The sequence below is a fragment of the Mauremys mutica genome, chromosome 9 (genome assembly GCF_020497125.1).
Source record: "Mauremys mutica isolate MM-2020 ecotype Southern chromosome 9, ASM2049712v1, whole genome shotgun sequence".
Lineage (NCBI taxonomy): Eukaryota > Metazoa > Chordata > Testudines > Geoemydidae > Mauremys > Mauremys mutica.
The window spans coordinates 68093260-68113947 of NC_059080.1; the positions used below are offsets into that span (position 1 = coordinate 68093260).

The 20688-nt window shown below is 40.3% G+C and overlaps 1 protein-coding gene across 5 annotated transcripts in view; it reads left to right on the forward strand.

Moving 5' to 3' along the window:
- ACSL3 (acyl-CoA synthetase long chain family member 3) overlaps nucleotides 1-20688 on the forward strand; it is a 105626-nt gene that overhangs the window by 16449 nt on the left and 68489 nt on the right. For 2 of the 5 annotated variants that reach the window (XM_045030530.1, XM_045030526.1), the window contains exons 1-3: nucleotides 7386-7521; nucleotides 11409-11513; nucleotides 19408-19833. In XM_045030530.1, the coding sequence (XP_044886465.1) occupies nucleotides 19483-19833 (351 nt within the window). In that variant the 5' untranslated portion in view covers nucleotides 7386-7521; nucleotides 11409-11513; nucleotides 19408-19482. Of the gene's footprint in view, nucleotides 1-7385; nucleotides 7527-11408; nucleotides 11514-19407; nucleotides 19834-20688 lie in introns of those variants that run through there. The other 3 variants (XM_045030528.1, XM_045030529.1, XM_045030527.1) reach the window with 2 other exon arrangements.

The following is a 20688-nucleotide window of genomic DNA, read 5'->3' on the forward strand; positions in this document are numbered from 1 at the left end:
CTGTGGTGCCTTTTATATCAATATCCTCATTTAATATGAGACACTCTAGTTCACCCATCTTATTATTTAGACATCTAGCATTGGTATATAAGCCCTTTAAAAACTTGTCCCTTTTTAGCTGTCTGCCATTACATGATGTAATCGAATGGGACTCTCTTTCATTTGACTGTTTCAGATCAGATTCTACCTGTACTTTATCATTTCCCATCCTCTCCTCCTTACTGGGGCATAGAGAATCTCCACTAATAGATCCTCCCTTTACGGATGCTTCTGTCTGAACCACGTGCTCTTCTGCACCTGTCAGCCTTCCCCCAGCCCTTAGTTTAAAAACTGCTCTACGACCTTTTTAATTTTAAGTGCCAGCAATCTGGTTTCCTTTTTAGCTATTTTCCTGAAGAAAGATTGATTCTTGTTGGTTGGTAACCATTAAAACATTGTAAAGGCTACATTTACAACTAAATGTAGCCTTTACACTAAATTTGTTGTTTCTTTTTGGTAACCAGGAGGATACGCTACATCTCTCTCCATTTATTTAAGCAGTTATATAGCTTAACTTGGATTTATTTAGATTCTTAACGTCTACATTTTTTATTATATTTACTAGATTAATTTTTTTGCTTATTGTTTTCATGAAACTCTGGGTGGAAATTCAAATCAATTAAGAATGTACAAAACCGGGCTTTTATTTTATTTTTTTAAATTAACTAAATGTGCTGGATGCATAGGGAAAAAAAAACAACTTATAAAAAGTTTACCAAAACATGTTTTGCATTTAAAACTAACTGCTCTATTAAACAAAAGAAGTATGATTTGTTGCTAGTGAATTGAGATGGTTGCTTCTGGTCACTATATCCTTCAAGGATTTAGAACTAGTACTGTACATCATGTTGTCTCTCACTAGTGGCAGAAGAAAACAAGCGCTCCTGCTTTTTCTGCTCCCAATTGAACCAATTTCTTAAATTTCAATGAACCAATCATTGAACTGAGCTAGTTGAATAAACTGAAATGAAGAAAATTATATTCTCTCTGTACCTGGAGAACACGTTACTATTGTCAAAAGCTGATTTAGTGTAATGCCAAGAGACCCCAGTCGGTGGGCGGGATTGAACCTGGGACCTCTGGAGCTTAGTGCATGAGCCTCTACCATGAACTAAAAGCCAACTGGCTGTTAGCTAAGGCTGTAGAGCACACTCATTAATTGCTCTCTCTCTAAGTGGTCTCAGTGCCACTAGGTCGGACAGTACACCAGACCCAGAATGTGTAGGGGTTACATACTCCCCCTAGCTGAGAAAGCGCATCCTGAGCTTCAGAGACTTCCCAGTTGAAATCCCAGACAAGACCCACTTGTAACGCCAACAGACCCTGGTCGTTGGCGGGCAGGATTGAACCGGGGACTTCTGGAGATAAGTGCATGAGCTTCTACCACATGAGCTAAAAGCCAACTGCCTATAGAGCAGACTCATTTTATTTCTCTCTTTCTCTCTAAGTGGTCTTGGTGCCATTAGATGGAACAGAACACCACACCCAGGAGGTGTGTAGGTTACATTAGCACTTCAGCAAACTCTGGGTCAGTGACATCCACCAGTTCAGCGGTTTGATTTTCTTTAAAACTTTGGCAGCAAACATGTACTGCTTAACATATTAATTTAAATAATTTAAATAAGTTTAGACCTTAACGTAGATTGTCAATTTTAAATGTAATTTTAAATAGATTTAAAAACAAACAAAACTGTTTAATTTAAATTTAAAAAATCCCCTGCCCCCCCCCCTTTTAAAATCATCTGTTTTTATCAGCCTTGCTTCCAGAGTGGAGTAAGCTAAACACAGACACTCTTAGTGCAGAATAAGAGTATTTACAAGGGGAGCTATTCTCCAATAGCTCTTCAGGTTTCCTTTATCCACCCCCCTCCCCCAGATAGTAGATTTATATATCCACATTTTCTGCTACACTGCAATATGGAGGTTTACTCCATGGAGCTGGGCTGTGCAGTGCTCAGAGGATATGATTCCTATGCATGGGTTGCCCAAATCCTTCTCTGTTTCCTATTCTGTACAGTTGAACTTCACTGACACGGTACAAGGGGCTGCACTGCCCTAAAGGAAGGAGCAGTATTTGCCTGTAAGAAATGTGAATTGCTTCCATTTATTTCATTGATGTGCTATCTGAAATCTTTTTGTCTCTGGAGTCCTGCCTATACTGGGGAAGTTTTTTGCAATGTAGATGGGTGCAAAGTGCAATTGCACTAAGAAAAATACCAGTATTGCAATAATGGTATAGCTGGGTTCATGTATTTCTTACAAACATGCTATAAAAATTTCTTTGGAGAAAGAAGTGCTTAAAGCACTGCTACTACCAGTCCTGACACGCTGCTGGTAATTATAGTATGAATACAATTGGAACTGAGGCCTTTGCCAGAGATTTAGGTCTTGGCTACACTTGCAGATTTGCAGCGCTGCAGCAGGGTGTGAAAAAACACCCCCTCCAGCGCTGCAAAGCGCCAGTGTGATCAGAGCCCCAGCGCTGGGAGCATGGCTCCCAGCGCTGTACGTTAATCCCCATAGGGAGGTGGAGTACGGACAGTGCTGGGAGAGCTCTCTCCTAGCGCTGGCGCTCCGACCACACTCGCGCTTCAAAGCACTGCCGCGGGAGTGCTCCCGCGGCAGCGCTGTGCAGCGCTAAGTGTAGCCATAGCCTCAGGCTCTTTGCCTCATCTCTGCCCAGGCAGCTATAAAATGTAGTGGCAGATCAACAGCATTTGATTACAAAGGTTAAGAGTCTGCTTTCTGCTGTCAGTGTTTGGGAAGTAAAGCTGTTGTGGTACTGTAACTAGAGGGGGAAGCAGTGCTTCATTTCGCAGTCAGAGGGTAAGAGGTAATTGGAGGGAGGAGCAGACGGGAGAAAAAAGAAGCTGACCCAACAGAAAGAGGAGGGGGCACAAGTAGGAGAAATGGTCAAGCAGGAAATGCACAGGGAAACAAAAACATTAGTAGATGAAAACCAAAAGACCACTCCAGGATGGAGGAAAGCAATGCAGAGTAAAAATAGAAGCAAGCTGCTTACTCTTAAGTTTGTTGGCTGGCTTAACTCATCCTATTAATTATCCAAAAAATTCAGAAATAAAACTTGCACCTTGCCCTAAAATGTTGCATCATATGTCAGATGTTGAAAAGCCTTTTGACACAATTTGGAGGTCTACCTTGTTTTCCAGCAAGTTAACTCCTTGCTTAGGGGTATGTCTACACTACAGGTTTATTCCGATTTTTCAGAAACCGTTTTTTTAAAACAGATTGTATAAAGTCGAGTGGACGCGGCCACACTAAGCTGGTGTTCAGCGCTGCAGCACCCTGTCTACCAGCAGCATGCAGTAGACATAGGGTGACATTGAAAAAAGGCGAGAAACGATTTTTTTCCCTTTTCTTTCGTGGGGAGGGAAGGGTGTAAATTGAATACATACACCCTGAAACACCCGGGAAAATGTTTTTGACCCTTCAGGCATTGGGAGCTCAGCCAAGAATGCAAATGCTTTTCGGAGACTGTGGGGACTGTGGGATAGCTGGAGTCCTCAGTACCCCCTCCCTCCATGAGCGTCCATTTGATTCTTTGGCTTTCCGTTACGCTTGTCATGCAGCTCTGGGCTGAGTCTGCTGTGGACTCTTGTCTATCATAGCCTGGAGATTTTTTCAAATTCTTTGTCATTTCGTCTTCTGTAACGGAGCTCAGATAGAACAGATTTGTCTCCTCATACAGCGATCAGATCCAGTATCTTCCGTACGGTTCATGCTAGAGCTCTTTTTGTATTTGGGACTGCATTGCCACCCGTGCTGATCAGAGCTCCACGCTGAGCAAACAGGAAATGAAATTCAAAAGTTCGCGGGGCTTTTCCTTTCTACCTGGCCAGTGCATCCAAGTTCAGATTGCTTTCCAGAGCGGTTACAATGGTGCACTGTGGGATACCGCCCGGAGGCCAATACCGTTGAATTGCGGCCACACTAACCCTAATCCGACATGGCAATACCGATTTCAGCACTATTCCCCTCGTCGGGGAGGAGTACAGAAATCAGTTTAAAGAGCCCTTTATGTCAATATAAAGGGCTTCATTGTGTGGATGGGTGCAGGGTTAATTTGGTTTAACGCTGCTAAATTCGGTTTAAACACGTAGAGTAGACCAGGCCCTACTAGATGGCTTTCTCTCTACTTATATAGCCCCATCCATTGTAATATCTGAATACCTTACAAATACTAATACACTTATCCTCAAAATACCCCTTCTGAAGTAGAGAAATATTAGCTTTATTTTAGATAAAGCCTCATTCAAAACCCATTGAGGTCAATAGGACTCCCTAAAGGATCAGGCCCTTTTGTCACTTTTGGAAGTGCAATTTAGCAGTCTTAGTCACTTAAACCTTGCAATGCTGAGTGGAGCAACACCTAAATACCTTTAAAAATCCTGGACCTTAGTGACTTGCCCAGGGTTACGCATGTGCAGAATGTGCAAGAGCTGGAATTGAATCTAGTTTTTTGGAGTTCCAGTCCAGTACCATAACCACAAGATCTTTCTTCTTGCAGACTGTTCTAAGCCCTTGTTGATGCTTTGAAATAGCACTATTTCAGTAGGTTTTTTTGTCAGCAGTCAGTTTAATGAAATTTGAGCTGACCATGGATTTGTCCTTGTCTACACTTGAAGGTCAACACAGGTTCAGCTGAACAAATTGATCGAATGGTGTTGTTTGTACACACAGGAAATCTCTCACTTGTTTTTTATGGCGTAAGTTAAAGGTAATAATTGGAGATATACCAATCTCCTGGAACTGGAAGGGACCTTGAAAGGTCATCAAGTCCAGCCCCTTGCCTTCACTAGCAGGACCTATTTTTTCCCCCAGATCCCTAAGTGGCCCCCTCAAGGATTGAAATCACAATCCTCGGTTTAGCAGGCCAATGCTCAAACACTGAGCTATCCCTTCCCCTTCAAGGAGATCACCCAGAGTGGAACATGATAAAAGTAAATACAATAATATAGAGAAAGTAGATCCTGGGCTTCTGTTCTCCCTGTCTCATAACACAACACCCAGGGGCCATTTAATTAAATTTAAAGATAGCAAATTTAGATCTGGTAAAAGGAAATATTTTTTCACGAGTCATTAGCACATTGAACTCATTGCTACAGGAAGTTGAGGCCAAAAACTAAGGAATATTTAATAAGAGATTGGGCACATATATTGATAATATAACTTTGGATACTTGGTAACATTTTGGAAGGAATATTACACTTTATGTTTCAGGGCTTAAGCCAGTCTCTAGTGATTAGAAATTAGGATAAGAGCCTATATAGAGACCATGTTATCCCACAATTACCTGCTGCATGGTTCTTATATCAGAGGAAAGATAGTTCAGTGGTTAGACCATTAGCCTACCAGTTAGGTGATCTTAGTTCAGTTCCCTGCTTTGCTTCAAACTTCCATTGTGGCCTTGGTCAAATTACTTAGCTTCCCAACGCATCAGTCCCCCATCTGTGTATAGGATTAATAATACTTACATATCTTACTGGGTGTTATGAGGATTAAACCCATTAAAAATTGTGAAGCACTTGAGATCTATTGAAGAAAAATGCTATATAAGAGCTAGGTATTATTCACTGAATCATATGGAATAGATGACTGTTAGACACAAATGACTGGATGGACTTGGGATCTGATCCAGTATGGGAGTTCATATGTTCCTATGGGTGCATTTGTTTATATTATTGTGTCTAGTAATTCTTCTGATAGTAAAAAATGTCTATGCCCTTTCTACACAAGAGCTTACACAATAGTGAGAATTTTTTTGGTGCAGCTGGCATACATGAAGGTTCCAAAACCAGCTTAATCACTGGAGTGTGAGTAAAAGTCAAACTGCCAGGCTGGGTTTTCTGGTCATGTAAAACCACTTTATTTTCTTGTAATCAATTCATTCGTAAAAAACAGAGAATGAAGCCTTGAAGCTTAGAAATGTTGATTGAATGGCTGTTTTGTTGCTGAACAAATTGTTCTATTTCCTTGGTTAGAGGATCTGCACTTTACTTTCATGCAGAAATATATTAAAAGCTCTGATAAAAACTTAATACTCAGATTTATTTATATTTTTTTTTGACAATTGTTTGGTGCTAGTTTTTGGTATTCCTATCATGATTCTACCAGTCCCACTCTTTCATTGCCTCTCTCTGTATGACACGTACTGGAGTTAGATATGGCTTCATTGGCACCTGCAGCAGTTGATTGGTCTGAATCATGAAAGTAGGGATCATGAGATAAGTACTTTTTAGTGGTTTTTAAAAAATTGTAATATTAAGAAAATTATAATTGATTGCTGAAATACACATGCAGGTACAGACATTAATCTTGCTTAAAAATGAGTAAATATAATTGTTCTGTAAATGTCCTCAACTAGCAGAATATCTGTGCAAGACTTGTTTTAATGTCTTTAGGAAAACGAAGTTTGAAGTGCGTAGTAACTTTGTCATTTGTATGTACCTTTTCCAATGTAAACTAATAATTTCACACACATGCACATGGTGCTGGAGAGGGGTGGAAAGTCTTCTAACCATGTATTTAGTTCAGATCTTACAATGAGAAAGTAGGGGTGGAGGAGGATGCAGAGAAATATTTCAATTGTGAGGGCCAGGTTATCGAGTTGGCAGGGATTGTGAAAGCCAGGTAGCTTCTTGACTGCAGATCACTTTCTAAGGCTTTCCTGCCCTTCAGAGCGAACTCTCCTTACTGAAGGGTTTTAATAAATCTTAATAACCTATGTATGATCAGACAGAATTGTTTAAAGCATTTATTGCTGATTGGAAGTGACTTTGGCAGTCTTCCTAAGCTTGATGATAGCTTAGGGTATGTTGCAACACTGATAGAAGCATCAGGACTGTAAACAACAGCAGATTTGTCCCAAACGCACTCAATTGGGGAATTCATTTTAAAGCGGTGTTTAATGTTTTATTGAGGCTCAAGAGTTTTTTCTGTTTCAGTGAGGCATTTATTACCCTCATCGGGTTCTGAAATCACTGTCTCTAGTTGTAATTTGTTAATGGAGGCACTGCGCAGAGCACAAGCCATGAGGAGGAGAGAGAGAGAGAAATCGGGGTTCCCGTACATAAAGGATCTGGGAGTTGACAGCATTCTAGAAATTACACGGAAACGATTGAGGGGGGCGAGAAGGGGGGGGCGCTAGGACGCCTGGGGAACGTGATGGGTCGGAAGAGAATTGGATAGATCTTAGCACCAGCGCAACTTGCAGCAACGTGTAAGAAAGACCAACTGCCTTTGTCTGGGTCATAGGTGGGGTGGGGGCCAGGGACAGGAGGAAAGCGGGCGCGTGTGAACGCGTCACAAAGCAGATTTTCCGTTGCTACGGAGACGCTGCCCGGTTTAGAGCCGCTTTTAACCCCGATCTCCATTACATGAATGGCAGTTGTAGGCGCTGCCGGCCAGACTTCGCGGGGTGTGTGCGGGAACGCGAGTGGGCTCCTCGGGAGAGGGCCGCAGGTAAGGTCAGTGGCTGAGGCGCACAGACCTTTTAAGCGATTGCAGGGTAAAAGATCGTTGGGGAGTCGGGGAACGGTGGGAAAAGGGGGGCCGGGGTTCCGTTGCCCCCTCTAGCGGTGGAGAGAAGCGTGGTTTGACGCCCGCTGCCGGCTTCTAATTTTGAGGTCTGCTCTGCTCCTTGCCTTCAATTGCCTTTCACTTCTCTAAGGCTGTGCTTGCGGCAGAATTCAGGAAAACGGACCCTGTGCCCCGGCCATCATTTAAGGACAGTGACTAAATACTTTCTTCCATTTCCTGGGGAGAAGATTTTGCTGTGTGTCTCAGTGAAATGTTTTGACTTTGCTAGGTTTTTTTTAAATAAGAAAATATTTTAAAACGTTCTAGTTCATATTTCAAAACTGGGCATCAGTCCAGACCTGGTTATTTTGAAGAAAAGATTCTTTCCATAGGACATCCATCATACTAGAGGCCCTTTTTTTACCTCATTGTATTTAGAGCAATTGCCCTGCTAAAATGTAGCCTGATAGTCACTCTTGTATGTACAGACTGGAAAATAGAGAGCATATGAGATTTTTACCATAAAGACAATAAACTGTGAGCTAAGCAAGAATATATTTTAAATCCAAAAAGAGGAATTTAAAACCAGGAATTAGACTAACAAATGTTGGTTGAAATTGGTTGGTTGGTTAAGAATTGCATTAGCAAATGTTATGGTGGTTATACCTTAAAACACTGGAACAGTATACCCAATGCAGTTCTCCCCCTCCCCCCCAAAAACAAAACAAAAACAAAAAACAAAAAAAACCAACCTTAAGCTGCTGACAGGTGACTGCAATCATCTCAAAATGTCAAAAAAAATTTCAAGTGTCTGTCCACTTAGAATAATAGTTTCCAAGTATTAAAATATGGTGCTGAAACTTCTTAATGTGGTTACTCTTAATATGTGAATTTAGTAATCAGGCTTAATGAAACAGGTTTGAGTGAAGTATCAAAGTAATCATGAATTAAATATGGTGTTTCTAATATAAATCATGACTTAAATAGTATATCTTGTCTATTGCTGCGTCACCTCTTGGTAATAGTTGCTGGAAATCAACTAAGAAATGTTTTGGCTAGCAGCTAGAATGGGGGATTTTGGCTGAAAAATAGTAGAATGAAATGCTGCAATAGGTTACTACTTTAAAAAGGGGCAGTGAAAATGAAAGTGAAAACTAGTAGAGACAAACTTTTTTGCATTTAAATTTGTGTATTACAAGTGTTATGTTGACTTGAGTACCTTGGTTAATTATTTAAGAATAGATCTAGGTGAATAAATCAAAGTATTCAGATGCTCTTTCAAATAAAACCTATATTCTCAACCCCTTTTCTTTGTTTTCTGTGAACGTTCATAAAAAGCAAGTTAATTTTTATTCACAAGGTTCACTGAATTTGAAAGCATTATGAATATTCATGCAAATGTATATTGGGACCAAAATTGTACTTGTGTGGCCATCTTGAAATCTTTCTGTGGGTTTGTGTTAGGTCATCTAATAAGGATATAGAAACAAAACTATGTGAGTTAGGTAACCAGTGATACATCTAGAACATTGAGTACTTTCAGCAAACAGTAAGCCACCCATAAGCTGAAATTCTTTTGTACAAAATAATTATTTCCACAGATATGGATAATGAACTAATCTGTAAACACTGTTACAGATGATTCACAAACAGGGAAAATGTCTACATTTGCTGACTAAATTAATTACAAATTTAAAGTTTAAAGCAAGGATCAATATTTACCTCGAGGGATAATAAATAAAAACTTTGTTTACTGAAACAGTAATTATGCATATATTATGTTACAAACTCTTCCTCAGCAGTAGCTGGAAATATTTCCTTAGTGTCCATAGACTGAAATGCAATGATATAGATAATTCTAAAAGATGGGGTGAAATGAAAGATTTGAGGGGGAATATAAAAAAGCTAATTTTGATTGTCAAGAAGCCAGTGAGGCAGTAATCTGCATGCATATGGTTAATATTCCAAATCTCTTGACTCTCATGACTCTGTAGGTGACCATGAACTATGAGTATTTTTATTACATTACTTTCACATTTTATGAACTCAGATTTTGTTTGGCAGGTTTCTTGAAGAGTAAAGTAACATAGCATGGATGAAGTGAATACTTTATATTTGTATTTAAATCATATTAGAAGTATACCTTTTTTTACATGCACACCTGTGAAATGTACTTGATATCCTGATTTTGAAAACATGTTCCTTCAAATATTTGTTTTCTTTTTTCTTTTTCTTTTTAAAAATGCATTTAAAAAGGTTTATCCTGCTTAAAAGGAAGAGGGGAGAACTCCTTTTGATTTTAGTTTATCAATGTGAAATTGCAGAATTTCTAACTGTTGATATAATGTGTGTGTGTGTGTGTGTGTGTGTGTAGGCAATGTCTTCAGTAATTACACCTACTTCATCATTGTTCTGTATCCATTTTACCCCAGGGTAAAGTGGGTGTAAAATGCTTCCAAGTCAGCCTGGTAGTGTTTCTCTCTCTCACTATGTCCTGTCTGAACAACTACACTAGATGCAGGACAATGGTGAAAAATCTCCATGTTTCTTGGGCCTGGTCTACACTTAAAAAGTTTTGCTGGCAGAGCTATGTCAGTTATGGGTGAGATTCCCATCTCTTCCCCAACATAGCTATGCTCACAAAAACTGCAACGTAGATACTTATACTGGCAAAACTCCTTTTGCTGGTATTGTTTATTTTGTTTGGGGAACTGTTCTAAGTTGTACCAGCAAAAGGAGTCCACCACAGGATTTTCTTTAAAAGTGCTCAGGATGAAGTACTGAAGAGGAGAGGATACAAATTTTACTGTCTAAGGCTCTCACTACTTTGAATCTTTTTTGTCACCAAAAAGTAGCAAATAACTACTGGGATTTCATTGTTCTAGTTCTTTAAAACAGTTGAATGAAACTTATTATCCCATAGAAGTGTATTATTCACTCCAAATGAATTCAGAATTCCTTCACAATTTTCTTAGTCAGTGCTCAGCTCTTTTGTTACCATTCATCCTTGATTTCCACACACACCCCCCGCCCCAAGGTTATGTTTAAAAACAACCAACATTCATCATTATTTCTGTGGTGATTCCACCTAAGGACCTGCATGAAGCATCAGGACCCCATTGTAATAGGCACCATGCAAACTAACACCAAGAGTTTATTGCCTATAATTTGCAACTCAGCTGAATCATCTTGTCCCTGTGGCATTGTCATCCCCCAATAGACTCACCAAAACATGTTAGAGTAGAGAAACATTAGAACTGGGAAGAATCTGAGTTATAGTAAAAATAGAATAAACTATTTAAAAAAATAAGTTCAATGACACTTGTAACTTGTTAAGCAGAGAAAAGTAGTCCTTGGTTTGGAGACAGCAGTCCATGTGACTTTACTTTTTTTTTTTTTTTTTTAAATTTCAAATTCACTCAGATTCTTGAGAAAAGCATGACTGTCTTCATGATTCTTCAAGCCTCTGTGTAGAATTGATTGTAATCTAGGATTTTCTTGGTCTCTTATTACACACAGAGCAATTGTACATTTCATTTTGTATTGCCATTGTGTTATCACATCTGGCAATTAGCATATTGAGTCAAACAAGACAATAATATGGTATTTTTAATACTTTTGTTTTTACCAAGGTACAACTTCTAGTAAATTTTCTTGCTAAATTTTGAAAAAAATCTGATTTCTCAATTGCTATTGTTATGTAACATGTATATCGTTGCTTGGAAAATTACAAATCTTAAGCTACAGAAGTGATTTGGGTGAAAGTACAACAGTTAAAGTATATTATACTTTTATAATTTCCTTATTTAATTGGGATTTTTCTTCTGTAGATTTCACCACACTTGCCTGTGACCGCTCCTGTGGGATAAGCTGAGACGGAAGCATCCAGCAGTGGCTTTCACATCTTTACCTGCCATGATGAAAAGTTGCATAAGGTTTCTTTTTTTTGACACTGTGTGCATTTATTCTGCTGTAATTGTTGTCACAAGATTAATAGACTCTCAGACTTTAAGGTCAGAAGGGACCATTATGATCTTCTAGTCTGACCTCCTGCACAACTCAGGCCACAGATTCTTACCCACTCACTCCTGTAACAAACCCTGACCTATGTCTGAGCTATTGAAGTCCTCAACTTGTGGTTTAAAGACTTCAAGGTGCAGAGACTCCTCCAGCAAGTGACCTGTGCCCCATGCTACAGAGGAAGGTGAACCCCCCCCCCCAGGGCCTCTGCCAATCTGTCCTGGAGGAAAATTCCTTTCCGACCCCAAATATGGTGATCAGCTAAACCCTGAGCATGTGGGCAAGACTCACCAGCCAGACAACCAGGAAAGAATTCTCTGTAGTAAATCAGATCCCACTCTATCTAGTGTCCCATCACAGGCAATTGGGCATATTTACCACTAAGATCAATTAATTGCCAAAATTAGGCTATCCCATCATACCATCCCTTCCATAAATGCATCAAGCTTAGTCTTGAAGCCAGATATGTCTTTTGCCTCCACTGCTCCCCTTTGAAGGCTATTCCAGAACTTCACTCCTCTGATGGTTAGAAACGTTCGTCTAATTTCAAGTCTAAACTTGCCAGTTTATAGCCATTTGTTCTTCTGTCCACATTTGTACTGATCTTAAATAATTCCTCTCCCTCCCTGGTATTTATCTCTCTGATATATTTATAGAGAGCAATCATATCTCCCCTCAGCCTTCTTTTGGTTACGCTAAACAAGCCAAACTCTTTGAATGTCTTTTCATAAGACAGGTTTTCCATTCCTCGGATCATCCTAGTAGCCCTTTTCTGTACCTGTTCCAGTTTGAATTCATCCTTCTTAAACATGGGAGACCAGAACTGAACACAGTATTCCAGATGAGGTGTCACCAGTGGCTCGTATAATGGTACTAACACCTCCTTCTCTCTACTGGAAATACCTCACCTGATGCATCTCAAGATTGCATTAGCTTTTTTCACAGCCATATCACATTGGTGGCTTATAGTCATCTTGTGATCAACCAATACTCGGATATCTTCTCCTCCTCTGTTACTTCCAAGTGGTGCGTCCCCAGTTTGCCTTCTCAAAGAAGGAGAACAGGTTGGTTTTGTCACAATCTACCTTTTGTAAAACCATGTTGTGTTTTGTCCCAATTACTGTTGACCTTAATGTCCTTAACTACTTTCTCCTACAAAATTTTTCCAAAGACCTTGCATACTACAGATGTCAAACTAACAGGCCTGTAATTACCCGGATCACTTTTTTTTTTTGCTTTCTTAAAAATAGGAACTGGGTTAGCAATTCTCTAGTCATACGGTACAACCCCCGAGTTTATAGATTCTTGCTAATGGGCTTGCAATTTCATATGCCAGTTCCTTTAATATTCTTGGATGAAGATTATCTGGGCTCCCCGATTTAGTCCCATTAAGCTGTTTGAGTTTGGCTTCTACCTCGGATGTGGTAATATCAGCCTCCATATCCTCATTCCCATTTGTCATCCTACCATTATTCCTAAGCTCATTAGCCTTTGTTTGTTTAGTTATTGGGCCATGCCTAAATTATCCTTAACCTCAACTCCATCCTCAGTGTTTAGCAGTCCTACTTCTTTCTTTGTTTTCTTCTTATCTATATGGCTATAGAAACTTTTACTATTGGTTTTAATTCTCTTTGCAAGGTCCAACTCTACATGGCTTTTAGCCTTTCTCACTTTATCCCTATGTGTTCTAACTTCAATAAGGTAGCTTTCCTTGCTGATCCCTCCCATCTTCCACTCCTTGTAGGCTTTCTGCTTTTTCTTAATCACGTCTCTGAGATGCTTAGTCTACAACTCCTGCCTATGAGTTTTGCCCCCTTTTTTGGGATGCAGGCTTCTGATAGTTTCTGCAACTTTGACTTGAAGTAAATCCAGGCCTCTGCCGCCTTTAGATCCACAAGTTCTTCAGTCTGATCCACTTCCCTAACTAATTTCCGTAATTTTTTAGTTAGCCCTTTTGAAATAAAAAACCCTAGTCACAGATCTATTTTTATTTATCCTTCCATTTAGTTTGAACTGAATTAGCTCATGATCACTAGACCCAAGATAAGCAGATCAGTTAGTAAACACATTTTTGTAAGGATTTCTTCCTTTCCCACGTCACAAAAGTTTACTTTTGAAAGTAAAGGGTAGAATAGTATTAGCATGGTAAGTACATCACCAGGTCAAATCACAGATTATAGTCTAAGAAGGAAGGATCAGCGCTGGAAACTGCCAGTCCCATTTCCCCAAGATCCAGAATAAATATGCCTTACTTGCATTGACTTGGAGGACTGAAGGAGAGAACAGAGAGAATTTCTTGTTTTCTCCCTCTCTCACACTTCAGTACTGCTCCAACAAAAAGTATCATGTACAACTGTTTAATTATTGTGTGTGCATGTGCACATAAACAGACTTATCTCTTTAACTTTTCTGCAGTGTTCTTCCATTGATTAGTAGCATCTTTTCCTCAAAGATTTTAACTGATGCTACTGAGCTATCTTGCATCTCATACTTAATACAGGATCTGATTCCAGAAACAGTTCTACCACTCCAGGACCAATATGGCTTCTTGTTACTCCAAAGCCAAATGTTTGGAACCAGTCCTACACAAAATGGGACAGTGTGACTTGCATTTGGCCTTCATATTCAGCAACTGCTCATTATTTAGTTACATTTTCCTACTTTGAATTTCTGGAATATCTCATGTTAAAGGGTCACTAGCATGTAGTTCATATTAAAAAATTAGTCTGTTATATAGAACAAATTAATCTACAAACATTTGTATCTTAATGAAAATGATATTTTATTCATTTTTAAAAATGTCAATATAAGAGTATTTTTTGTAGAGAGGAGGGAAAGTGATTTCTCTGCAAAAACAACACTGTATGCCACTGTGGTTGGCTCCATTGAGATAAGAATCATATTCACATAAGAATTGCTGAGTCTACACATAAAAAGATGTTTGTTTTTTTGTAATTGCTACCCCTAGAAACTCAACTTGGCTTCTTCACAGTGAAGCTGGATTCTTTCCTTCTCCCACACCATTATCATTAATAAAGAACCTACAAGCATTTGGAGTCTCCTGAAAAATGTTCTTACATGCTTGTTTGAAGATGGGGACAGTGCTCTGTGCACTGAGCGTCTTTCAGAGTCTTGGTATCCCACAAACCGGTTTTGATTCAAATGAACAGTTAGACCATCACATTGTGAATAAATTATCAGGAAGGAATAGGCCCTTATCTCCTCTAGCTGACAGTCCATCAGTTCTGAGATTGGATTGTGTTCTGTAAGGCCTTCTTAATTGCCATTAACCTGGCAAGAAGGGGAGCTGGCTCAATAATATACCCACATGAGTGGTCCCTGTGTGGGAGATAACAGTTCAGATATTTTTCCAGTGGAAAAAAACATAAATAAATGTTTGCTTTACCTATAAATATCACCATCTGCTCAAGAATCACTGTCCATCAATGGCTATTAGCCAGAATGGGCAGGAATGGTGTCCCTAGCCTTTGTTTGCCAGAAGCTGGGAATGAGCAACAGGGGATGGATCACTTGATGATTACTTAATACGCTGGCAGACCAGTTCAGCAGGAACTTCTCCTCTCACCATGAGTGGTAACGCCATACAGAAGTAGCCTGCATGATCTTTCAAAGGTGGGGAACTCCCCAAGTGGACCTGTTTGCTACCAGATAGAACAGGAAATGCCACCGGTTTTGTTCTCAACAGGGTCTGAGCAAGGACTCCCTCTCCGATGCCTTCCTCCTGTGGTGGTCAGGGAGCCTGATGTATGTGTTCCTTCCGATTCCACTCATCAGCAGGACACTGGCAAAGATCAAGAGAGATCAGGAGCAGGTTTTCATGATCACCCTGGCATGGCATTGCAAGCATTGGTTGGGCATGCTCATAATCCTGTCAGCGGCCCCTCTCTGGACCCTGCTCAACCGACTGGACCTGCTGTCGCAGGACCACCATCAGCTCTTACACCCCAACCTCAGTTCTTCCACCTCTTGGCATAGATGCTGCATGGCTAAACCCGGAGGAGCAGACCTGTTCAGAAGGAGTCCAACAGGTCCTCCTGGAAAGTAGGGAGCCCTCAATTAGACTGCTTACCTGGCCAAGTGGATGACGTATTCCCGCTGGGCGTCCGAACGGGGCAGCTCTCTCCCTCTTGTTCCTTCATATAGGCTGTCCTGAACTACCTGCTCCATTTGAGGAACCAAGGCCTGGGACATTCTTCCATTAGAGTGCATCTTGCGGCCATCTCCGCTTTTCACCCACCGATCCAAGGACAGACTCTGTTCTCCCATGACATGATGGTCAGATTCTTGAGAGGGCTGGAGAGTCTCTTCCCGCAGGTGTGGGCTCCCTTCCCTGGGTGGGATCTTAACTTGGTCCTTTCTAGGCTCACTGGCCCGCACTTTGAACTGCTGGGGTCCTGCTCCCTTTCCCATCTGTCATGGAAGGTCACGTTCCTGGTGGCAGTGACATTGGTGAGACGGGTCTCAGAAATTAAAGCCTGGATCTCATAACCACCGTATACGGTCTTCTACAAAGATAAGATTCAGTTGCGGCCCCACCTGGCCTTCCTGCCAAAGGTGGTCTCCACCTTCCATATGAACCAGGACATCTTCCTCTTGGTGTTCTGTCCCAAACTGCACAAGAGCACTGAAGAGAGTCATCTTCGCACTCTGGACATCCAGCCTTGGATTTTTTACTTAGAATGTACTAAGCCTTTCCGTAAATCGACTCAACTCTTCATCACTACAGCTGATATGATGAAGGGTCATCTGGTGTCCTTGCAGAGGATTTCCAATTGGATCACCTCATGCATAAGGACCTGTTATGACCTGTTGGGGGTTCTGCAGCTGCCAATTGTCAGAGCCCACTTGACGAGAGCTCAGGCATCTTCGGCGGCCTTCCTGGTGCACATCCCTGTCCAGGACATCTATAGATCTGCAACGTGGTCCTCTCTCCACACATTTACTGTGCGTTATGCCATCACTCAGCAGGCCAGGGACGATGCTGGGTTCGGCAGAGCTATATTGCAATCTACACATCCCTCTAGGGACAGTGTTTTGGTGTCACCTAATATGGAATGGACATGAGCAAGCACTCGAATAAAAGACTGTTACCTTTTCCGTAACAGTGTTCTTCAATATGTGTTGCTCGTGTCCATTCCATGACACGCCGTCCTTCCCCACTGTCGGTGTTTCTGGCAAGAAGGAACTGAGAGTGAGGGGAGCCAGCGGTGCCCCTTATACTGCGCCATGTGGGCACCACGTCAGGTGGCGACAGAGCTAGTCTCCTATGGATACTGCTGAGGGAAAAACGTCTCGCACCGGTGCATGTGGCGAGCGCACATACCTAATATGGATTGGACTTGAGCAACACATCTTGAAGTACAGCAGTTACGGAAAAGGTAACTGTCTTTTCTCGGCGGCATCAACATACAAGTTCCTCCCCTTTGCTAGTGAAGGAATCTACTCCTGCATAATTTAATCTTGTTAATTCCATAAGATAATGGATAACTTGTGCTAGAAGAATAAAGTTTTTCATTAGGTTTTCAAAACATAAATGAGCATAATGATCAACTAGCAAAGAAAGCTGACATGTCCTAACTTGGACTACCTCTTCTGTGGCACCCTTGCCACCTTTGGAGTTTGAGTTATAAACATTATTTAGAGAGAATTATCTTATCTATGTAAAATAAATCAATAAATCTCTATATATGCACACTTATTTTTTTTTGTTTCTGCATGATTAATCAGCCCTCCAAAACAATACTGCAGAAATCTTAGGGCTAGCTTCGCACAGGGGATTTAGGTTCAGTGTTGCAATGCCTGATGTTTAGGCACCCTGCCACATAGTGGAATCCACAGTCCTATGTTAGGTGCCCATGCTTTCTGTACAATACAGGGATAGAGTTAGGTGCTCAAGAAGGCGGTGTACAAAAAACAGCAAGCTGAACAGTCAGCTGTCTAAACTAGCCAATAGGAAATGCCAAGGAGAGGAGTGGGTTCTGAGCCCTGTCCCTCAAAGGGACTGAGTGCTTGTCTATACAGGACTTTAGTCTGCACCACAGGGGTATAAATTTATTCCATGCTAGCATGTCACACACTAACTGACTTGGCTGGACTGTACTGCTGAGCACTAAAAGTTCTTTGGTGTGTTAACATAATATTGTTTGAAATAGGACTATATTAACATGCACTAGTGAACTTTTAGTGCACATCAGCAGGTTGAATATGGGCTAGTTAGTGTGTGACATACTAGTGTGGACTAATATTTACATCCCTCTGGTGTGGACTAAAAAACCATGTGGACAAGCCTATAGGTGTCTATTTCCACTTGGGATTCACAGCTCTGAACCTTCTCCTGGAGTTAGGTTCCTAAACCTTTTCTTGCAAAAAACTGAAGAGGTGTTGGCCTCCCTATGACCTTTAGCCCAGAAGTTGGGGCACTCACTCAGGATATGTGTTCTTTCTGCCTGATGTGGGGCAGGGACTTTTATCTGGATATCCTACATTGCAGGTGAGTACTATGGGGTGTCTCTCTCTTTGTCTCCTGTTTGAAGCTGTTCTACTTTGTATGAATAATAAAATAGCCCTTGGACCAGATAGTGAGAATGATCCAAGGGGTAGGGTGTTGACCTGTGATGTTGGGTACCTAAGCTGAAGCCCCTGCTCCACATCAGGGAGGAGGGGGGGATTTGAGCCCTGGTCTTCCACATCCTGGGTGAATGCTTTAACAACTGGGCTAAACGTAATAAAGACACAACTATTTTTTGAGAGGCCTGATCCAGTAGGTGGCTTCCAAAAACTCCTACCAAGTTGGGCCCCACTGTAGAGATAGCCAGGGCAACGCCTACTTTGAAGATCATGCTGGAGTTCTGGCATGAGCTAGGTGTACAAGTGTCACACGCTCTTGGAACTTGTATGTGTACCCTTTGCAAAGATTTAGGCACCATGGGGATTTTATTGATTGAAATTTAGGCACCATTGACTTCAACAAGGGCAGTATTTAATTCTTTATCCATAGTGATATGGTTAGAATCTTAATTCCTCTGTCATGCTTCCATGTCATTAAATGTCATTACGGATGGTTATGTTTATAGTAAAAATGCACTCTTTGCATACAAGTAGCAAGGATGAAATCCTTTAGGCCATGTAATGCTCTCATGTAGAGGAAGCAATATAGTTCCAGTGCATGAACTGTGCTATACAGCGGAATTGCATAGTTTCCTGTGTACCCTGGAATAAAGCTCTGCAATGGCCCAATTCAAGGTAATGTGTAAGGTTGTATAGGGACTTGGCCAACATACTAACTTGATGGCTTTACTGATGACTGTGTGAGGAGCAGTGGGTGTTACTATTTTTTTCACAGGCTCTTAAGTAGGTTGATAGTTCAAAGGTGAAGGAGTTGAAGATTGCAGGTTAACATCTATGCACAGAATCTTATGATATTCTCATGTGTAGGGTAGCATGTCTTTGAAAATTGGACCTGGAAATTTGATTAAATCAAGATATTATATTGAAAAATAAGATTGTTTAGTAGGTCATTGTAAATTTTGGGTGTCCCTAGATTTCTGCATAATTGCCAGAGTAATCAAAATAAACACTGCAAGTCATAGATTGGAAGAGAAGAATTATTATCCCCTCTCCTATGCTGGTCCCTTGTATGATGCTTGATCTTTGTACAAAGGAACTAGGATTTTACCCTAAACTCTTAAATGCATAAATTGACCTACTACTTTGATAACTCTTAATCAAAAAATGGGAAATACATACTTTTTAATAGCACTGCAAACAGACATTTTCTTTCTCTTTCAGATCTTCCCTGATCTACATGTAATCAACAAATTTGTCAAACTCCCGTGTGATCTACAGCCTTCACAAGTAGACAAAATGAAGCTAAAGCATACTATCAATCCTGTTCTTCTGCAGTTAATACACTTGATAATATTGGTATACTCATTTATAACATACATTCCATGGTACATACTATCTGGCTCAAGACAGACTGTAGCAAAATCAAAACAAATTAAAGCTAAACCTGTGAAAAACAAACCTGGTAGTCCATACAGGTCTGTTAACAGTTTGCATTGCTTAGCTTCGGTTTTATATCCTGGATGTGACACACTTGACAAAGTTTTCAAGTATGCTAAAACTAAATTTAAGGACAAAAAACTCTTAGGAACACGTGAAGTCCTAAAAGAGGAAGATGAAATCCAGCCCTCTGGAAAAGTTTTTAAAAAGGTAAGTAATTTTGGTGTCTGCCTTTAACTTATTTTTTTTTAACCAGTAAAGACTACTCTCCATTGCAACAGTTCTAACTAGAGTGAGACAGACTGAAAAACTAGGTTTCTTTCTGAGATTAAGTAGTGATGGCAAAGGTTATAATTCCCTCTTTCATTAATCCCTGTTTAAGACAAATCTAAAAATCTCTTTGAGGATCTAAAGAATGCAAATTTATGGTTCCAGTGAAACAGGAAAAAATGATGGTGAAATTATTGTGCAAGATTGTTCTCTGATTTTTTGAGGAATGTACTGCTTGTTAAAAATATAGAGATGGAGGAGGAAATCGGTTTAAGTTTTGTATTGTGATATTTTTAGTCAGTGAAAAACCTTACTCATGTTTCTCTAAACTTTCATAGACATATCAGATGAAAAAATGAACTAGTATGTGCCTTTCTAATAAACTAAATTGTAAATGAAGGGTCCAGTTATGCACCAGACATGCAGGATTTTAATGGGAGTTTTGTTTGCACAAGGACTTCCAATCTGGCATCACAGATCATAATTGCAAGGTCTAGTTTGTTTGGTTTTTGGTGTAGTCACCTTAAAGGTGAACTACAGATTTAAAAAAAAAATGTAAATCTTTCCAATAGTACATTTTGAACAACTCAAATACTATAAAGGGATTATTTCAGTACAGTAGCCTTTTCTGTAGTTTTGTAAATTCAGGCCTCCATTAATGATGATTGACTCTTGCTTTTTGTGAGCTCCTAGGAAGCATGCCACTGCTTTAGGGGATAAGTCAATATTTCCTCCATTATTTCACATTATTTCAACTCTATAATAGCATGATTTTGAGATGGTATTATCAGGACT